Source organism: Osmerus eperlanus, chromosome 5 (genome assembly GCF_963692335.1).
Source record: "Osmerus eperlanus chromosome 5, fOsmEpe2.1, whole genome shotgun sequence".
Lineage (NCBI taxonomy): Eukaryota > Metazoa > Chordata > Actinopteri > Osmeriformes > Osmeridae > Osmerus > Osmerus eperlanus.
In genome coordinates, this window is record NC_085022.1 from 2,357,221 (window position 1) to 2,379,692 (window position 22,472).

Sequence of the window (22,472 nt, forward strand, 5' to 3'; positions counted from 1 at the left end):
AATAATACAAGTGATAAACAATTCAAACAAAAATAAAAATCCCAATAAGATCTCTGTTCAAGAGAGAAACCAACTTTAAACATGCATCTTAAAAGTAACAATAATATAATTAATAAAAGTAGGAAAACCCTTTTGAGATAAAATTACTTAAATGCTTCGGTAAAAAGGTAGGTTTTAAGCTGTCTTTTAAAAATGTCTAGAGTGTTTGCTTCCCTAATATTTATGGGTAATTTGTTCCATAGTTTTGGGGCGTAATTGACAAAGGCCGAATCACCAATCTTCTTATGACTGCTTCTGGTGACCTCTAATAGGCCTGCATTTGATGATCGCAGTGTTGTAGCTGGTGTGTAGTTTATAAAGGAGTTAGCAATGTAGCTAGGTCCTTGTCCGTGTAGAGCTTTGTATGTGAAGAAAAGGACCTTAAAGTCAATTCTGAAGGTAACAGGGAGCCAGTGTAAAGTAGCTAGGACAGGACTAATGTGTTCTCTCCTTTTAGTTTTGGTTAATAATCTAGCTGCAGAATTTTGAATGAGCTGTAGTCTTTCAGTGGTTTTCTTGGGAATACCAGTGAAAAGTGCGTTACAGTAGTCCAGCCGGCTGGATATAAAAGCATGAATTAACTTCTCTGCATCATTTTGGTTTATGAATGGTCGTACCTTTGCTATATTCCTCAGGTGAAAGAAAGCTGTTTTGGTCACTTTATTAATGTGAGAGTTGAAATTCAAATCTGAGTCCAGGATTACACCGAGACTCGTCACCTCTGGTTTAAGACAGGGGGTTAAACCTCCAAGATTCTTAATAAGCATCTCTCTTTTGGATTTGGGGCCACATAGTAGGACTTCGGTTTTGTCTTCATTTAATTTAAGAAAGTTAGCGTTCATCCATTTGTTTATTGCCAACAGGCAGTTGGTAATGGAATTGATGGCCGTTGCATCGTTGGGTTCAGTGGATATATATAGTTGTGTGTCATCCGCATAGCTATGGAAATCTATGTTATGTTCTCTGATTATGTCGCCGAGTGGTAACATATAAAGAGAAAAAAGTAATGGACCTAAGCAGCTTCCTTGAGCAACCCCGTAGCAGTTCTCATGTTTCTTGGACCTATGGTCACCTAAACTAACATAAAACTTCCTTCCTGTGATATATGATTTCATCCAGTTCAATACACTATCCGTGAACCCAATAAGCTTTTCCAGTCTATTGATTAGGATGTCGTGATCAATTGTATCAAATGCTGCACTGAGATCTAACAGGATAAGGATAGAGACTTTATTTGCATCAGAGTTTAGTCTGAGGTCGCTAATTATTTTGGTGAGAGCAGTTTCAGTACTGTGATATTTCCTGAAACCTGACTGCGAGACTTCCAGGATGTTATTTTCTTCAAGAAAATAATTTAATTGGACTAAAACTATCTTTTCCAGTACTTTACTAATAAATGGAAGGTTTGATATTGGTCTGTAATTTGCAAGTAGACTGGATCACAAGTGGACCGAGACCGGCTGAATCGGTCCGTTTCCAAACAAACTCTGGTGGGGTTTGATTGTTAGATGAACGCAACATGGACCAAAGACATCTAAACGTCAAAGCTGTCCAATCAGATTGTGACCTTAACCTTATGCCTTTTGTTTAGGTTCAGTGTTAAAAATGCCAGTGTGAATGCTAAGTGAACCAGGACTAAATGTATCGTTACATCTTTTGGTCCGAATCAAGAGAGAAGAAATGTGTCAACACACCCTAAGATGTACAAGTGGCCCTCGTCTGAGTGGACCATAACGAGTCAGCTGGCATTCATCCACCCCTATACATCAGCCAACCTGGTCTTTGTCTTCTGACAGTTTTCCTACACACCAACCAAGTTCACCACAACAAAGACATTTTATTCACCAAAAACTTTGTGACTTAATTTTGGAAGCGAAGTTCAGGCATTGTCACAGCCTCAGCACATTTAAACCCTGTGAGCATGTGCCATGCATGCATCACAGTTTCTCTGTGGCACAGGCCAGCAGGCTGGGGGATTAGTCAACAGCTGTTTGACCAGCAGGCCATGTTGTTGTGAAATCTGTGCCCTCGCTGCCAGCGGGCGTGCCCATATTGAGATGATGTGATCCACTTATGGGAGTAAACAGCATGAGGAAGGCATGGTCTTGGTCCCGTAGCTATCATTTTCCACAAGAGGGATCTGTGAGTCTGTGAGGGTAAGACGTGAGGTGGTGTTTCCGGAGCACCCTCTCCTGACCCCGGTGATGCTCTCTCTCCCCAGTGCTCATAGTCAACAACGCCTCATGACTCAGAGTCTGGATCTTTCTCTCCTGTCAGATTGCCGCTCTCTCTCTCATTTCCCTGCATATATAAACTCCCTGACCCCCCCCCCCCCTCTCTTTCTCACCAGCTCTGTGTTTCTGTTCTGTTCCACCGTTTCCTCTCCCTCCTCTATGGAATGAGTCAGTCTCTAACCTCTGACTGACAGCACGGCACTAATGAACTCGATACAAGCAGGTCGATGGTTGAGTCGATGCGTGCGCCTGTTGGAAGGGGCAGAGCTGTTGTGCTGACTGCATGTCTGAGGGAATGACAGTCATGTACACACACACACGGCACTCAAGTGGTACGGTACAACACACACACACACAGGCCACACAACGGTACAGTACGATACACACACACACACAGAGAGCACCCGAGTGGTACTGTACGACACACACACACAGGCCACACAACGGTACAGTATGACACACACACACACACACACACAGAGAGAGCACCCGAGTGGTACTGTACGACACACACACACAGGCCACACAACGGTACAGTATGATACACACACACACACAGAGAGCACCCGAGTGGTACTGTACGACACACACACACACACACAGATGGCCAGCAGGCACATCACATGACACAGCCTGTGTTCTCTATCTGAGCCCGTTTCTCTTCCCTATCTGATTCACAAGGGTCCAGCCAGGTTTGTTTAACTAGTTCACTGTGGAAAGAACGAGGCAGTTTCACTTCACACAGTTCAGCTGGCTTGGTCAGTGGCTTTACCTGGATAAAGTTAACTGATGTAAATCTTTAGCGGAAGTGAGTCATTTCATGGGGTCAGAAATAATTTCTCACCCATTAAACCTAATAGTTTTGTTTTCTTGTAAGTTTGAGGTTGTGTTTTGTCTAGAAGTATGTCTTGATAAAGCATTACATCCTTCTATTTCCACTGAGAGTGAGGTCTGGTAGTCTGGTAGGTACTTTAGTGTGCAGATAATTATGGTGATCATGTGACCCGTGATTGCAGTGTTCAGTGGCCTTCCAGGGTCGTAGAGCATCACATCCTCGTGAAGTGATGTTCCTGATACCCATCTCGGCTTCTGGGCTTGTGCGTTAAGATAACGAGAACACAAGCAGGATGTAGAAGAACAATTATCCACTCATCGAGAACAGTGATTTATAGCGACCGCTCTGTCTGTCTGTTGCACTTTCGAGGTGGAAAGGACTGATTGCTAATTGTTGTGGAAATGCTCTCTGTCCGGCCTAGACTAGCCGTGCCAGGGCTTTGAAAACGCCTGGGGACTGGAGGAGAAAACACGAGCTCTCTGGGACTGGAGGAGAAAACACGAGCTCTCTGGGACTGGAGGAGAAAACACGAGCTCTCTGGGACTGGAGGAGAAAACACGAGCTCTCTGGGACTGGAGGAGAAAACACGAGCTCTCTGGGACTGGAGGAGAAAACACGAGCTCTCTGGGACTGGAGGAGAAAACACGAGCTCTCTGGGACTGGAGGAGAAAACACGAGCTCTCTGGGACTGGAGGAGAAAACACGAGCTCTCTGGGACTGGAGGAGAAAACACGAGCTCTCTGGGACTGGAGGAGAAAACACGAGCTCTCTGGGACTGGAGGAGAAAACACGAGCTCTCTGGGACTGGAGGAGAAAACACGAGCTCTCTGGGACTGGAGGAGAAAACACGAGCTCTCTGGGACTGGAGGAGAAAACACGAGCTCTCTGGGACTGGAGGAGAAAACACGAGCTCTCTGGGACTGGAGGAGAAAACACGAGCTCTCTGGGACTGGAGGAGAAAACACGAGCTCTCTGGGACTGGAGGAGAAAACACGAGCTCTCTGGGACTGGAGGAGAAAACACGAGCTCTCTGGGACTGGAGGAGAAAACACGAGCTCTCTGGGACTGGAGGAGAAAACACGAGCTCTCTGGGACTGGAGGAGAAAACACGAGCTCTCTGGGACTGGAGGAGAAAACACGAGCCCTCTGGGACTGGAGGAGAAAACACGAGCTCTCTGGGACTGGAGGAGAAAACACGAGCTCTCTGGGACTGGAGGAGAAAACACGAGCTCTCTGGGACTGGAGGAGAAAACACGAGCTCTCTGGGACTGGAGGAGAAAACACGAGCTCTCTGGGACTGGAGGAGAAAACACGAGCTCTCTGGGACTGGAGGAGAAAACACGAGCTCTCTGGGACTGGAGGAGAAAACACGAGCTCTCTGGGACTGGAGGAGAAAACACGAGCTCTCTGGGACTGGAGGAGAAAACACGAGCTCTCTGGGACTGGAGGAGAAAACACGAGCTCTCTGGGACTGGAGGAGAAAACACGAGCTCTCTGGGACTGGAGGAGAAAACACGAGCTCTCTGGGACTGGAGGAGAAAACACGAGCTCTCTGGGACTGGAGGAGAAAACACGAGCTCTCTGGGACTGGAGGAGAAAACACGAGCTCTCTGGGACTGGAGGAGAAAACACGAGCTCTCTGGGACTGGAGGAGAAAACACGAGCTCTCTGGGACTGGAGGAGAAAACACGAGCTCTCTGGGACTGGAGGAGAAAACACGAGCTCTCTGGGACTGGAGGAGAAAACACGAGCTCTCTGGGACTGGAGGAGAAAACACGAGCTCTCTGGGACTGGAGGAGAAAACACGAGCTCTCTGGGACTGGAGGAGAAAACACGAGCTCTCTGGGACTGGAGGAGAAAACACGAGCTCTCTGGGACTGGAGGAGAAAACACGAGCTCTCTGGGACTGGAGGAGAAAACACGAGCTCTCTGGGACTGGAGGAGAAAACACGAGCTCTCTGGGACTGGAGGAGAAAACACGAGCTCTCTGGGACTGGAGGAGAAAACACGAGCTCTCTGGGACTGGAGGAGAAAACACGAGCTCTCTGGGACTGGAGGAGAAAACACGAGCTCTCTGGGACTGGAGGAGAAAACACGAGCTCTCTGGGACTGGAGGAGAAAACACGAGCTCTCTGGGACTGGAGGAGAAAACACGAGCTCTCTGGGACTGGAGGAGAAAACACGAGCTCTCTGGGACTGGAGGAGAAAACACGAGCTCTCTGGGACTGGAGGAGAAAACACGAGCTCTCTGGGACTGGAGGAGAAAACACGAGCTCTCTGGGACTGGAGGAGAAAACACGAGCTCTCTGGGACTGGAGGAGAAAACACGAGCTCTCTGGGACTGGAGGAGAAAACACGAGCTCTCTGGGACTGGAGGAGAAAACACGAGCTCTCTGGGACTGGAGGAGAAAACACGAGCTCTCTGGGACTGGAGGAGAAAACACGAGCTCTCTGGGACTGGAGGAGAAAACACGAGCTCTCTGGGACTGGAGGAGAAAACACGAGCTCTCTGGGACTGGAGGAGAAAACACGAGCTCTCTGGGACTTGTAGCGGGGTTTGCTCGTTTAAGATTAGCAATACTTAATTTATAATAAAGTATGTAGTTCTTGTGGGCACCACCTCTTATTGTTAAAGGGATAGAGGAAACCTTATTGAATAATATTTAAATAATAGCCTTCGTAATAATCAGTCTAATCTTGAGTCGTGAATTCTATGAAAGTAGAGCAGATCAGATAACGTGAGTGATACGCGAATATTATACACAATGATTTATTTAGGAGAATGTAATTATAATGAACAAATACCAGATAAGTTATGGGTTAGTCAGAGTAGTACAGTGGCTGGATGCAAATGAGGGCGAGCAACACAATGGCTGTGTAGAGCGCGTGTAAAGGGGGGAGGGAGAGAGAGAGAGAGGGGTAGAGAGGGACTTTGTAGGAACAATGGACGAGCAAGGGCAACTGATTTAGCAAGGGTTAAGCTAACTCATTTGTAAAATACAATCAAACATCAACAATTTAATCACAACATGCCAATATGTCACAGGTAAGAAATATTGCAAATCGTAGTTACTTTTGTCGGTTTGAAGAAAGGTAGAGTCAATGGTTTCGTTATCGTCCAACGAAAATAGAACAACGGAATCTTTGGCCAAAGTTCCGGGCGCTCAGTGAATTTGCAGGTTGAGAGGAATAGTTTAGAAATGTAGCTAGCACTTCAGTTTAATCCTACGAACAAGCGGGGGTGATTGTACGTTTGGGGGTTTTATACTCCAAAGGAAAAGGGGGGGTCCCCGTGAAGGTGACCTCTTTCATTGGTCAGTTTTCCCCCACCTGGGCGTCGTCCTGAGATCTGCCTAGGTGTGAAGTGGCTGATAACTTTTCAGAGTTCAGCTATTTCAAATGTCCATGTATTGCTTATACTTCGAAATATAACAATACAACATTAATAAATGGTTTAGTTTGTAGATTAGAATCATTTTGATATCAAGATTGACTGATTTATCATAACAGGGAAGGAAGTTACATTAAAACATCAAATTATGTCAACACAGCATTAAAGGGAAAGCATACATTATAACACATCAACTACTGTCATTGAAATAGTGTCCATGAGCCATGTAGTCCTTGAGAATATGTTTGTAAATCCAGAAAAGTTAGTTCTTCCTTAAAATCCTTTGTCTCCATACTGTAAGGCCATTTTGGTCTACTTTCTGACCCCATGCTGGGCCAGAAGCTTTGAAGCTCCTGCTCTGGAGATAAGGACAAAGGAGGAAAACCCCCTTTCTCCTTGTCGGGGGTAGGGGAAAGGTGTGATGGTACGTGGTTTGTCTGTGGACTGTGCTACATATCCCCCTGCTGGCAACGTCCGATGATTCGACGTCGTCGGGCTGTTGGCACGTAAGAAGAGCAGAGAACAGACAAACACGACAGTACGATAGCATTTCTACTGGACACATTGGCATGAGTGGACTCTAAACAATGTAGGAATCAATGGGGCTAACTTGGGTCCTATTACTAAGTTTCTCTGGGCTAAGGTTCTATGCCCAAAAATGAAAGGAAATAAAAGGAAAAAGGAAAGGGAAAGAAAGGAGAAAGATTAAAATAAAATAAAATGATAGGAGTGGGAGTGGGCTTTGGCTTCCTGGAGTCATAAACCTCATTTGTCAGGGGCCAGGGTAGTTTGGTTATGAGGCGTTGTAGCCTATTATTTTGACAGTACCTCAAGGTCATTCATGTTGGGTTTTCTGGTAACAGATTAAAAATTTTGATAGATTGGTGGAGCCATATTTGTCTCATGACAGTATTTTCCTATTATTTTTGGTTTAAAGGAACATTCATTCTTGAACTTTGAGGCATTTTGCTAAGGCACCTGTTGTGCACTTGTTTCGTCAGCAGTTTGACAGGGTCAGGTTGCTGGTAGAAGGCCAGGCCAGGCCTCTGTGCATGGCCTGTTGTCCCCGCGAGTACTGATGGTTTCTTCCGGGGGTTGTGCCAGCTTGTTGCAGCTGGGGTGCTTCTTCTGGGATGCTTGGTGGCCATAGTAGGTCTTCCTACTTTCTGCACTCTCATCCAGTTGGCATCATATGACTTCTTTTGGACCTGTGATGCTTCTCGTCGCAGGTGGGTTTCTGATGGCACCCGACGGTCATGGCGTTGTGTTGATTTTGTTTGAATCTTGTGTCTTGATGGGTGAGTGGCGTAGCTCTGGGGCGGTCTGGAGCGGCCATCTAACTCATGGATTCGGTCCTCTTCTGAGAGATGTGGATCAGACGTGGAATCTCCCCCCCCTTCCACTGTGAAGACTGTGTTCTGGGCTTCAGGGTGAGGCAGTGGATAGGGCTTCTCGACGTTTGTCCACATCTGGTTTCGTTTGAAGTCAATGAGGGGTTCCAGTCTGTTGAGTAGATCGTGTCCAATCAGCAGCTTTTCGGTCTCAAGCGGTGAGACATGGATGGGGTGGATTAGGGACATTTCCCCAAACGTTAGCTTCAAGTACAGCGTCTCTGTGACTGGAGCTTTGTTCTGGGTGAAGCTTGTGATGTTGAATTCACTATCTTCACTTTTAATCCATCTTCTGTTTGACCTGGCTATTCCTTTTAGCTGAGCGGCCAAGGTGGGTGCAATCAGGCAGATTTCTGCACCCGTGTCCAGCAATCCTTCGCAGGGCACTTCATCTTCAAGTGTGATGGGGACATAGCTTCGGTTAGCTCTTCCTTTTCTGGAAAGCTCACCCAGAAATGTGTGTAACTGTGGGGCTTGTTTGTGTGTTGTTGTTTCTGGAGGTCGTCTTCTTGTGGGTTTGTGGTGTTTTTGGGTCTTCTTCCTTTTCTTCCATCCAATGGGGAGCATTTGAGGTGTGTTTTCCGTGTTGGGGCCTTCTAGTCATGCTGGTTCTGACGGATGTCGTCCAGGGCTGTTGTGTTCGTTTTGGTACGGTGTGGGTCTTGTTGAGTGGTTTCGTGTTTTATAGGAATGTTGCTTGTAGGCGGGTCTGGGTTCATAGGGTCTCTGGAGTTCTCTTCCTTCCAGTTGTAGGTGTGAATCTGATTCCACCGCATAGACGTTTGAGTCTGGAGCTCGGTTGTTGTTCGCCCATGATTTATATGCCATGTCCCTCAGCTGCAGAGCCGTCATGGTTTCCTGGTTCGCGAAGGTCGTCATGAAGGGTTTTATGGATTGGGAGAGGTTGTTGATGAACACTGACTTGAACATGGGAGTTTCTTCTCCTCCGGGTTGGTTTTCTGTTGCAAAATAGGCTTTCCGGAGCCTCTCATAGAATGTCTTTGGGTTTTCGTTGGCCTTTTGTTTTGTGTGCAGGGCGATAGTGCAGCAGGAGCCTTTACTTTCTGAGTGCCAAGCCTTGAGGGTCCGGCAAGCCATGTCATAGCTGTGGCGTTCTCCAGCAGGTTGCCTGTCAAGCAGGGCTCTGATTGAGCTGGAAGAGGTGTTCTGCAACAGGTACAGCTTGTCCGCGTCTGTAGCTGTAGGCAGGCGTTCGAGATTAGAGTTCAGTTGTTCTAGATACATCTCAATGCTCTGAGTGGGATTGTCTGGATCGAACTTCTCTATGTTCCTGCTAATTTTCAATAGCAGATCTAGTGACACTGCTGGTGGCAGGTCATGCATTTCCCATGCATTTTGTGGATAGGCTGAACGTGAGGGTTCATCATGGTCATCCCATCTGTTTGGGGCTGTGGTCTGACCGCGACGTTCAGGTTGGAATTGTAGCTCCATTTTCTGGTCATACAGTCTTCTGCTCTGCTGTTCCACATCTTCTGTTCTCCTCATCCTTCGTGGATTCGTGTCAGCTTGGTACAGAGATTGGCTGGGAGGGGATGTATCCCTATATGGTCTTCTTGTTTCGTATTCTGAGTGGAGCGGTGCTTCAGGTGATTGCAGCTGTCTTGGGTTTTGGTTTCTTGAATGTCGATCTACTTCTCTGTCGTCTCTTCCCCACCTTCGGTTGGTGTTAGGGTCTTCTGTGGACTGGATTGTGGCGTTCGCCTTGTTCAGCTTACGAATGGTAGATAGCAGTTCAGTTCTTGTTTCCTGTAACTCCTCCTTCATTGTCTCCCTGTCAGCTGTGATGTGTGAGAGATCTTGGTCCAGGTGTTGGAATTTTGTGTAGAGAGTGTGCAATTCTTCTTTTTGGTGGTCGTAGTGTGCTACTTTTTCATTAGCTTCATCCAACATCTTAATAGTGTTTTCCATGAGGGCGGTTGAGTCCTTTTTGCTTTTCTGAACCCCCTGCATTTCTTCTTTTAGGTCTCCCAGTTCCGTAGCGAGTTCCTTGTTCTCCTGTTGAAGTGTTTCCCGGATATCTCGTTCAGTTTCTTTGTTTCCCGGATATCTCGTTCAGTTTCTTTCGCCTTGAGGGCATCCCTGAGGGTTGTTTTCTGTTCCATTAGCTGTTGTCTAGCTCTATCCAGTTCTCCAGTCAGGTCACTGGTTTCTTGTTCCATTAGCTCCCGTCGGTCCTGTTCCTTTTCTTTTTCTTTGAGGGCATCTTTGAGGGCATCTTTGAGGGCATCTTTGAGGGTTATTTCCTTTTCTATTAGCTGTGTCTTAGCTCTTTCCAGTTCAACAGCCAGGTTGCTGGTTTCCTGTTCCAATCGTTTCCTCTGCTCTTGTTCTCTTTGTGCCGCCTTGGTAGCATCCTCTCGATCTTGAAGAGCTTGTGCCCATTGTGTTTTGACATCTGCAATTGATAACCTGAGTTGTGCAGCATAGTTAAGACCGAGGCTGGATATGCATTTGATGGTTTGGGGTTTGTCCAATATTTGGCCCACATTTTGTGCGACAACTTCATGCGTCTTCTTGGTGATCTCTTCGAAAGGTAGTCCGGTCAGAGTTTCCACATATCCTGGGTTTTCTTTCCTGGATAGGTAGACCATCAGTTTCTCAGCTTCCGTGAGGTGAGACATGTTTGGTTCGGCTATTTTGTTATTAACACAATGCTATTGTGATAATGTTGATAGGCACTTTAGTTTTGTAGTGGTTCTCTTTTTGGCAGCAATATATATACTTTTCTTTTCCTTTTTTTTTTTTTGTTTACCAACTTAATATTAAAATTAAAATCAGAAGTTAATATTCAAAGATTAACAATCAAAAACTGAGATTAATATTCAGAAATTAAAATCAATATTAAAGTCACCATCCAGGATCAAAGATTCAGAAAATAAATAAAATTGTTTACCAAATTAATATTAAGGTTAATATCAGAAGTCAATATTCAAAGATTAACAATCAAAAACTGAGATTAATATCCAGAAATTAAAATTAATATTAAAGTCACCACCCAGGATCAAAGATTAAAAAAAATTGTTTATCAAATCAATACTAAAATTAAAATCAGAAGTTAATATTCAAAGATTAACAATCAAAAACTGAGATTAATATTCAGAAATTAAAATTAATATTGAAGTCACCTTCCAGGATCAAAGATTCAAACAAATTATTTATTCTTGTAGGCCTATATTAAATCTTAATTTCAGTAATCTTGTTATAGTATCTATAAACGATTAGAGAATTTAGATTGAGTAGCTGTTGATTTGTTTTAGCCTAAACTGGACTGAGAAAGTACAATGTATTTAAATACTATAGCACATTAAGTTAGCCGGTTTAGCTTGTAGAATCAAACAGATAATGAACTAAATTGTTGCTGCATCTATAATGTAGCTTTAAATTGGGCAAGGGTTTTACATTCACCTCGAATTGAATGCGAAACAGTGAAGCTTCTTTTCGAAAAGCTAGTTTATCAATTTCGGAGTTGTTTAACAATATTGTGGCAGTACAGGCTGCGTTGTTCGGCTACTTCCAAACAAAAGTCCTTTTGGACTGATCGCAGATAGAGTGGGCAAACTAAAAATAATACACTTTACGTTTAATTATTATTTAGCGATTGTTGTTAAAGTTGTATATTGATGAGGGATAAATAGGATTACAGTTCAGTATGGTCAACAACGCCGATATTCTGACAACTTCCACTTTTAAGTGCGCGGAATGAAAATCAAATTACAGGTCTTTGTTCACGAAAGGTAACTATTTCCGGTTAAGCAACAATAAAGGTCCTTAAATAAGCAGCTTCTCCTGTCTCAATAATTATTTTACTGTTACTTTACTGATTCTAGAGGTTGAGTGTTTACATTAATGTTGAATTACATGCAAAACAAAGTGAAGCTTTTTCCGAAAAGCTAAGTTAATCAATTTACCAATTGTTTAACAAGGTAGAAGCATATAGCTTAATGTAGAGAGCTGCGTAGTCTCCTTCAAAATCAAAGTCCTTTTGGACTGATCAATGTCTGTTATCTACCTCTAACTAGACAATGGCAACTTATCAGTTGCCTGGTTGATTTACTCAACCCAAATGGCCAACACTACTATAATACACCTTTCCGAAGCGTGTATGGTACCAAAATAGTAGTGTTGTGACTCTATAAAAAGGATCTTACGCCTTCATGTAGAAGCGCTGCCTTTGTAGTTTCACAAGATGAAATGAGACGGGTCGCAGTGTCACTGCGCACGCGCGTACCTCCGCTCAAGTCTAGCTTTTCCGAAGCTAGTTAGTTACACACAAATAGCCAATTGTTCACGACAAAGCCAATTCAATGAGTACACAGCACAGTATTCAAACAGTGTTTAAAACCGTAGCTATCTGGGGGAATAGTTAAATACAACGGAGCGTTAATTTAACCAAAAGGGTGGGAGGGTGGGTTTCAGACGGAAAATGTATCTCCGTTATAGATCGCTCATTTCAATCTGTTTCAAAGCCTGTCACGGGGCTCCAATATGTAGCGGGGTTTGCTCGTTTAAGATTAGCAATACTTAATTTATAATAAAGTATGTAGTTCTTGTGGGCACCACCTCTTATTGTTAAAGGGATAGAGGAAACCTTATTGAATAATATTTAAATAATAGCCTTCGTAATAATCAGTCTAATCTTGAGTCGTGAATTCTATGAAAGTAGAGCAGATCAGATAACGTGAGTGATACGCGAATATTATACACAATGATTTATTTAGGAGAATGTAATTATAATGAACAAATACCAGATAAGTTATGGGTTAGTCAGAGTAGTACAGTGGCTGGATGCAAATGAGGGCGAGCAACACAATGGCTGTGTAGAGCGCGTGTAAAGGGGGGAGGGAGAGAGAGAGAGAGGGGTAGAGAGGGACTTTGTAGGAACAATGGACGAGCAAGGGCAACTGATTTAGCAAGGGTTAAGCTAACTCATTTGTAAAATACAATCAAACATCAACAATTTAATCACAACATGCCAATATGTCACAGGTAAGAAATATTGCAAATCGTAGTTACTTTTGTCGGTTTGAAGAAAGGTAGAGTCAATGGTTTCGTTATCGTCCAACGAAAATAGAACAACGGAATCTTTGGCCAAAGTTCCGGGCGCTCAGTGAATTTGCAGGTTGAGAGGAATAGTTTAGAAATGTAGCTAGCACTTCAGTTTAATCCTACGAACAAGCGGGGGTGATTGTACGTTTGGGGGTTTTATACTCCAAAGGAAAAGGGGGGGTCCCCGTGAAGGTGACCTCTTTCATTGGTCAGTTTTCCCCCACCTGGGCGTCGTCCTGAGATCTGCCTAGGTGTGAAGTGGCTGATAACTTTTCAGAGTTCAGCTATTTCAAATGTCCATGTATTGCTTATACTTCGAAATATAACAATACAACATTAATAAATGGTTTAGTTTGTAGATTAGAATCATTTTGATATCAAGATTGACTGATTTATCATAACAGGGAAGGAAGTTACATTAAAACATCAAATTATGTCAACACAGCATTAAAGGGAAAGCATACATTATAACACATCAACTACTGTCATTGAAATAGTGTCCATGAGCCATGTAGTCCTTGAGAATATGTTTGTAAATCCAGAAAAGTTAGTTCTTCCTTAAAATCCTTTGTCTCCATACTGTAAGGCCATTTTGGTCTACTTTCTGACCCCATGCTGGGCCAGAAGCTTTGAAGCTCCTGCTCTGGAGATAAGGACAAAGGAGGAAAACCCCCTTTCTCCTTGTCGGGGGTAGGGGAAAGGTGTGATGGTACGTGGTTTGTCTGTGGACTGTGCTACAGACTGGAGGAGAAAACACGAGCTCTCTGGGACTGGAGGAGAAAACACGAGCTCTCTGGGACTGGAGGAGAAAACACGAGCTCTCTGGGACTGGAGGAGAAAACACGAGCTCTCTGGGACTGGAGGAGAAAACACGAGCTCTCTGGGACTGGAGGAGAAAACACGAGCTCTCTGGGACTGGAGGAGAAAACACGAGCTCTCTGGGACTGGAGGAGAAAACACGAGCTCTCTGGGACTGGAGGAGAAAACACGAGCTCTCTGGGACTGGAGGAGAAAACACGAGCTCTCTGGGACTGGAGGAGAAAACACGAGCTCTCTGGGACTGGAGGAGAAAACACGAGCTCTCTGGGACTGGAGGAGAAAACACGAGCTCTCTGGGACTGGAGGAGAAAACACGAGCTCTCTGGGACTGGAGGAGAAAACACGAGCTCTCTGGGACTGGAGGAGAAAACACGAGCTCTCTGGGACTGGAGGAGAAAACACGAGCTCTCTGGGACTGGAGGAGAAAACACGAGCTCTCTGGGACTGGAGGAGAAAACACGAGCTCTCTGGGACTGGAGGAGAAAACACGAGCTCTCTGGGACTGGAGGAGAAAACACGAGCTCTCTGGGACTGGAGGAGAAAACACGAGCTCTCTGGGACTGGAGGAGAAAACACGAGCTCTCTGGGACTGGAGGAGAAAACACGAGCTCTCTGGGACTGGAGGAGAAAACACGAGCTCTCTGGGACTGGAGGAGAAAACACGAGCTCTCTGGGACTGGAGGAGAAAACACGAGCTCTCTGGGACTGGAGGAGAAAACACGAGCTCTCTGGGACTGGAGGAGAAAACACGAGCTCTCTGGGACTGGAGGAGAAAACACGAGCTCTCTGGGACTGGAGGAGAAAACACGAGCTCTCTGGGACTGGAGGAGAAAACACGAGCTCTCTGGGACTGGAGGAGAAAACACGAGCTCTCTGGGACTGGAGGAGAAAACACGAGCTCTCTGGGACTGGAGGAGAAAACACGAGCTCTCTGGGACTGGAGGAGAAAACACGAGCTCTCTGGGACTGGAGGAGAAAACACGAGCTCTCTGGGACTGGAGGAGAAAACACGAGCTCTCTGGGACTGGAGGAGAAAACACGAGCTCTCTGGGACTGGAGGAGAAAACACGAGCTCTCTGGGACTGGAGGAGAAAACACGAGCTCTCTGGGACTGGAGGAGAAAACACGAGCTCTCTGGGACTGGAGGAGAAAACACGAGCTCTCTGGGACTGGAGGAGAAAACACGAGCTCTCTGGGACTGGAGGAGAAAACACGAGCTCTCTGGGACTGGAGGAGAAAACACGAGCTCTCTGGGACTGGAGGAGAAAACACGAGCTCTCTGGGACTGGAGGAGAAAACACGAGCTCTCTGGGACTGGAGGAGAAAACACGAGCTCTCTGGGACTGGAGGAGAAAACACGAGCTCTCTGGGACTGGAGGAGAAAACACGAGCTCTCTGGGACTGGAGGAGAAAACACGAGCTCTCTGGGACTGGAGGAGAAAACACGAGCTCTCTGGGACTGGAGGAGAAAACACGAGCTCTCTGGGACTGGAGGAGAAAACACGAGCTCTCTGGGACTGGAGGAGAAAACACGAGCTCTCTGGGACTGGAGGAGAAAACACGAGCTCTCTGGGACTGGAGGAGAAAACACGAGCTCTCTGGGACTGGAGGAGAAAACACGAGCTCTCTGGGACTGGAGGAGAAAACACGAGCTCTCTGGGACTGGAGGAGAAAACACGAGCTCTCTGGGACTGGAGGAGAAAACACGAGCTCTCTGGGACTGGAGGAGAAAACACGAGCTCTCTGGGACTGGAGGAGAAAACACGAGCTCTCTGGGACTGGAGGAGAAAACACGAGCTCTCTGGGACTGGAGGAGAAAACACGAGCTCTCTGGGACTGGAGGAGAAAACACGAGCTCTCTGGGACTGGAGGAGAAAACACGAGCTCTCTGGGACTGGAGGAGAAAACACGAGCTCTCTGGGACTGGAGGAGAAAACACGAGCTCTCTGGGACTGGAGGAGAAAACACGAGCTCTCTGGGACTGGAGGAGAAAACACGAGCTCTCTGGGACTGGAGGAGAAAACACGAGCTCTCTGGGACTGGAGGAGAAAACACGAGCTCTCTGGGACTGGAGGAGAAAACACGAGCTCTCTGGGACTGGAGGAGAAAACACGAGCTCTCTGGGACTGGAGGAGAAAACACGAGCTCTCTGGGACTGGAGGAGAAAACACGAGCTCTCTGGGACTGGAGGAGAAAACACGAGCTCTCTGGGACTGGAGGAGAAAACACGAGCTCTCTGGGACTGGAGGAGAAAACACGAGCTCTCTGGGACTGGAGGAGAAAACACGAGCTCTCTGGGACTGGAGGAGAAAACACGAGCTCTCTGGGACTGGAGGAGAAAACACGAGCTCTCTGGGACTGGAGGAGAAAACACGAGCTCTCTGGGACTGGAGGAGAAAACACGAGCTCTCTGGGACTGGAGGAGAAAACACGAGCTCTCTGGGACTGGAGGAGAAAACACGAGCTCTCTGGGACTGGAGGAGAAAACACGAGCTCTCTGGGACTGGAGGAGAAAACACGAGCTCTCTGGGACTGGAGGAGAAAACACGAGCTCTCTGGGACTGGAGGAGAAAACACGAGCTCTCTGGGACTGGAGGAGAAAACACGAGCTCTCTGGGACTGGAGGAGAAAACACGAGCTCTCTGGGACTGGAGGAGAAAACACGAGCTCTCTGGGACTGGAGGAGAAAACACGAGCTCTCTGGGACTGGAGGAGAAAACACGAGCTCTCTGGGACTGGAGGAGAAAACACGAGCTCTCTGGGACTGGAGGAGAAAACACGAGCTCTCTGGGACTGGAGGAGAAAACACGAGCTCTCTGGGACTGGAGGAGAAAACACGAGCTCTCTGGGACTGGAGGAGAAAACACGAGCTCTCTGGGACTGGAGGAGAAAACACGAGCTCTCTGGGACTGGAGGAGAAAACACGAGCTCTCTGGGACTGGAGGAGAAAACACGAGCTCTCTGGGACTGGAGGAGAAAACACGAGCTCTCTGGGACTGGAGGAGAAAACACGAGCTCTCTGGGACTGGAGGAGAAAACACGAGCTCTCTGGGACTGGAGGAGAAAACACGAGCTCTCTGGGACTGGAGGAGAAAACACGAGCTCTCTGGGACTGGAGGAGAAAACACGAGCTCTCTGGGACTGGAGGAGAAAACACGAGCTCTCTGGGACTGGAGGAGAAAACACGAGCTCTCTGGGACTGGAGGAGAAAACACGAGCTCTCTGGGACTGGAGGAGGAACTGTCACGCAGGCGTTGTGTGGTTGGCAGTTTTGCTCAAACATCCTCATAAGCACAGCCTTCTAACACAGTTCACATCAGCGAGGCCCTCTTGACAACATTTCCACCTTCTGTCTTTTAGCTTGATTTGTTTCATTCCCTGAGAAAACAAAGTTTCCTTTTTGTCAAAGATGGTCATGAACAACCACGCAGAAAGACTTAAACCTCCAAATGTTCCCAGACAGACATGACTATTGAGGTCAGAGTTGTGAATGCCCCGAATGTGAGCAAGGGGAAGAACGAGGTAACCCAAGATGACAGGTCTGCAGTGTCTCGGACCTCGCGCCTCGCTCAGGGCATGGCTGTCTCCTGGGTTTGAGTGGTTCAGGGAGGATGTTGTGTTCTGAATATCACAGGCTTGGCCTCCAACAAGTTCAGCCTCTGATACGAGGAGGATGCTCTCCTCTGCACCTTCCTGTAGCATCAGGTTAGGGTTAGTTCGGTGCTTTCTGGTTCTTCAGCACTCTCTCTTACTCTCTCATTCTCTTTCTTTCCCAATATCTTTCACATGAATATTGTCTTACATACAATATTATTTTATCTTCTGACTTTTTGTGGCAGTAGAAACGTCCAATGTGGAGAGAATTTCTGATTAATCTCAGAATCACCATCAGAATCAAAGGTTTACACAAACAAGGAATTTACTATGGCAGGAGGATGCATACGATAAACAACAAGAATCTTAAATACAAAATGTAAAACATTTACTACTACTAGACAATGTAAAAATGTGTATTCTGTTTGTCATTATTTCTTAAAGCATTTTTTGCTTTACTTTAAACATTTCAAAATGTGTGCGTAGGACTTGACCCCAGTGCTGTACGTGTCTGTGTAACGCGTGTGCCTGTTCTGCAGGGTGATCAACGCGGGGAAGAGCCCACTGAATGAGGACCAGGCGTGCTGTGAGGTTCTGGTGCTTAAGAAGAGACACGTGGGGAGCTCCACCCCCAACAGGACCCCCACCAGCAGGAGGAGGTCGTCCCTGCCCAACGGAGAGGGCCTGGGCCCGAGGGAGAACACTGTGAGTCCCCCAGACCCCTCCAAGACCCCACCAGACCCCCCTGCCCCCCCCCCCCAAGACCCCACCAGACCCCCCTGCCCCCCCCCAAGACCCCACCAGACCCCCCTGCCCCCCCCAAGACCCCACCAGACCCCCCTGCCCCCCCCCAAGACCCCACCAGACCCCCCTGCCCCCCCCAAGACCCCACCAGACCCCCCTGCCCCCCCCAAGACCCCACCAGACCCCCCTGCCCCCCCCCCCCAAGACCCCACCAGACCCCCCTGCCCCCCCCCAAGACCCCACCAGACCCCCCTGCCCCCCCCAAGACCCCACCAGACCCCCCTGCCCCCCCCAAGACCCCACCAGACCCCCCTGCCCCCCCCAAGACCCCACCAGACCCCCCTGCCCCCCCCCAAGACCCCACCAGACCCCCCTGCCCCCCCCAAGACCCCACCAGACCCCCCTGCCACCCCCCCCAAGACACCCCTGCCCCCCCCAAGACCCCCCTGCCCCCCCCAAGACCCCACCAGACCCCCCCTGCCCCCCCCCCGACCCCCCCCTGACCCCTCCAGACCCCCCTGTGCCCTCCAGACCCCCCTGTGCCCTCCAGACCCCCTGCCCTACTGACCCCCCCTTGACCCCTCCAGATGCTCCTTTATCAAGGGATTTTAGGGTTGGAATGACAAGGTTTAAGGTGTGTGTGCACTTCCAGGATTGCGAGGGCCTGACGCTTCACTACTGGGCCATGTTCGACGGCCACGCGGGGTCCGGCGCCGCGGTGGTGGCCTCTCGCCTCCTGCAGCACCACATCGTGGAACACCTTCAGGAGGTGTGGGACGTCCTCCAAAACCCGTCCGTGCCGCCCCCCACCTGCCAGGGGGAGGAGCCCACCAACCACCACCTCACCCCCACCTCCCACCGGGCCCTCACCAGGGCCGCCTCCCTCAGGGGGGCCGCGGGGGCCCCAGGGTCCCCCTGCCCCCCGCCGACGCGCTTCTTTACGGAGAAGAAGGTCCAGCACGAGAGCATGGTGATCGGAGCCATCGAGAACGCCTTCAAGGACATGGTAGGACTAGTCATTACACTCTGCTAGAGCTAGTCAGATCCAGTCATTACACTCTGCTACAACTAGTCAGATCCAGTCATTACACTCTGCTACAACTAGTCAGATCCAGTCATTACACTCTGCTACAACTAGTCAGATCCAGTCATTACACTCTGCTACAACTAGTCAGATCCAGTCATTACACTCTGCTACAACTAGTCAGATCCAGTCATTACACTCTGCTACAACTAGTCACATCCAGTCATTACACTCTGCTACAACTAGTCACATCCAGTCATTACACTCTGCTACAACTAGTCAGATCCAGTCATTACACTCTGCTACAACTAGTCAAATCCAGTCATTACACTCTGCTTATAGCGACGGTGCCTCATGTGCTAACCACGCATTAGACGTCCTCTATAAGTCTCTGAACATTTATTGCTGTATGGGTTCATTACCAGCAGTGCAATTGGGAACTGCTGTTTAAACGTCATACATACAAATGTTTATGGATATAGAAATGTATGTGTATGCTGACACATGCAGCCTAATCTGGAGTTATTTATAGGTCACTTCTACCAAATGTGACAGGGTGAGATGTGCTCTGATTGGAGGGGAGCCAGTGTGACAGGGTGAGATGTGCTCTGATTGGAGGGAGCCAGTGTGACAGGGTGAGATGTGCTCTGATTGGAGGGAGCCAGTGTGACAGGGTGAGATGTGCTCTGATTGGAGGGAGCCAGTGTGACAGGGTGAGATGTGCTCTGATTGGAGGGAGCCAGAGGCAGCTCCCACAGAGGAGTGGGTGTCAAACAGCTGGAAGCTGAAGATAAGACACTGCACCTACTCTCTCTCTGTCTCTCTCTCTTTATCTCTCTTTATCTCTCTCTCTCATATCCATTATCTGTAGCTGATTCCTTCAAACCAGCAGCATATGGTGTCAGCCAGCCAGCCAGTGAGTCCGTTCGTTGTCTATTCAGTCAGCCAGTATTCAGCTCTAGTATTCTGGCCCAGTCTGAGGTCGGAATCTAGCTCTGCTGCACAGTCGGTCCAAGGTTAAAGTCTAAGCCTAGGGGTTAGAGGCAGAGCCAGGGAGGTCTTCACGGTTCTGAAGGAAAAGAGGTCAAGAAGGTCTAAAGATTGTTGCTTGGATCAGTTAAACATATTGTTGTCGAATCATAAGAGCTGTTCAGCTCACTTGGCCTGGTAGATTTTCATCTGGCTGAGCAGAGCTGGCATTGGCAGTGGGCTTCTTGTGTGACTGTGCGCGGATGCACCGTGAGATCACGTGTGAACTGAGATCACGTGTGAACTGAGATCACGTGAGAACACAGATCACATGTGAACACAGATCACATGTGAACTGAGATCACACGTGAACACAGATCACACGTGAACACAGATCACACGTGAACACAGATCACACGTGAACACAGATCACACGTGAACACAGATCACACGTGAACACAGATCACACGTGAACAGCCACCTGTGTTCCTGAATTTGCCGTGTAACGTCTTTCACGCAGGTTCTCTCTTCCTATTTATTTACATATGGAAACAGATGATTCTAGAATACATTTACACACTGCCAGAGTGCCATAGTTATTCATATAAGAAATGAGCCTACAGGAAATAGATGTTTAGGCAGGGATTCTCGGGCATGGCATGCGTTCATGTAAACATGCTACATCCTGACACAGGGAGGTCTGCTTGTTTCGTCTCCACTAGATGGCGGTGTGAAGTCAACTATTTTATCTGGGGTAGTCTGACTCCGTCTGAATCAGCTCCATCGAGGCACCGTTATTGCACCATTATTGCTGCACCTGTGCACCGAGGGCTGCTGAGACACAGTCAGTGACACACAAGGAAAGAGATGGTTGGAATGAGATGGTTGGAAAGAGAAAAGCTGTAAACGAACAGCATTGTGTGCAGAGAGGAGGCTAGCATGCTGTTGAATATAAGAGCAGAGTTGGATTTCACTTGTTTAGCTTTGATTCTGAACAACTGACTGGGATTTAGACCTTGGGGTGAAAATCTGATTATAATTTTCCTAAATGTTTAGCTCGATCCTGTTTTTATTTAATACATGATCAAGTTAGCGTCTCATTTCTCTCTAAAGCTCAGTCTTTCTGTTTATCTCTCTGTCTCCGCCACCCTCCCTCCCTCCCTCCCTATCTCCCTCCCTATCTCCCTCCCTATCTCCCTCTTTCTGTCTCTCTCTCTCTCCCTCTTTCTGTCTCTCTCTCCCTCTTTCTGTCTCTCTCTCTCCCTCTTTCTGTCTCTCTCTCTCTATGACTTTGAGGCGGTTCATGTTTGGGTAACTCTGTCTCAGAGTTCACCGTGGTGAGCTTATCTTGTCAAGTATCCTCCAGAGCTGATAATTCTCTACTGACATGAATCACCGCATTCCTATGGAAACGCTGCCAGAGACTGCTAAACAGGCAGGGACGTGGTGTAAACACCAGACACACACCAGCCCACTCTCTGGATTATCACTCAATTCTACTGGGAACAGGATGACGGAGAAATTAGATCCCCCACTTCCACATCCCTAAGGTGTCCAGCCACTAGCCAACCCACGAGCTAATCCCACGAGCTAACCCCACGAGCTAACCCCACGAGCCAACCCACGAGCTAACCCCACGAGCTAACCCCACGAGCTAACCCCACGAGCTAACCCCACGAGCTAACCCCACGAGCTAACCCCACGAGCTAACCCCACGAGCTAACCCCACGAGCCAACCCACGAGCTAACCCCACGAGCTAACCCCACGAGCTAACCCCACGAGCTAACCCCACGAGCTAACCCCACGAGCTAACCCCACGAGCTAACCCCACGAGCTAACCCCACGAGCTAACCCCACAAGCTAGCTGTGCCACAGGGAGTGTGGCTCGTGACCTCGCCTGGTGTCTTGGATGAGGGATTCTAAAAGGGGACTGTGTACAGATTTAGATACGTTTATTATTGATGTTGGCGGCTCTGACAGCTGATTGCAGGAGAAATGTATGCATTGCTCTGCATTCATATTTCATCTTAGGTTGAAGGACACCATCTTCTCTCTCTCTCTCTCTCTCTCTCTCTCTCTCTCTCTCTCTCTCTCTCTCTCACTCTTTTTTCTCTTTATCTCTCTCCCCCACTCTCTCTCCCTCCTACACACTCTCTCTCTCTCTCTCCCTCCTACTCTCTCTCTCTCTCCCACTCTCTCTCCCTCCTACACTCTCTCTCTCCCTCCTACACTCTTTCTTTCTCTCTCTCCTACACTCTCTCTCTCTCCCCCACTCTCTCTCACTGTCTCTCTCTCTCACTCTTTTTAAATGTTTCTCTCTGTCAACAGGGCGTAACACACACACACACACACAACAGACCTACC

The 22,472-nt window shown here is 47.8% G+C and overlaps 2 protein-coding genes across 2 annotated transcripts in view; both read left to right on the forward strand.

The window, feature by feature from the left end:
- The window catches only part of LOC134020774 (E3 ubiquitin-protein ligase AMFR-like), a 343,986-nt gene that overhangs the window by 266,466 nt on the left and 55,048 nt on the right, over positions 1-22,472 (forward strand). The gene's annotated exons all lie outside the window — the stretch shown is intronic.
- ppm1h (protein phosphatase, Mg2+/Mn2+ dependent, 1H) overlaps positions 1-22,472 on the forward strand; it is a 46,243-nt gene that overhangs the window by 1,906 nt on the left and 21,865 nt on the right. Inside the window, exons 2-3 of the mRNA XM_062461011.1 lie at positions 17,910-18,075; positions 18,767-19,120. Of these exons, the coding sequence (XP_062316995.1) occupies positions 17,910-18,075; positions 18,767-19,120 (520 nt within the window). The remainder of the gene's footprint in view (positions 1-17,909; positions 18,076-18,766; positions 19,121-22,472) is intronic.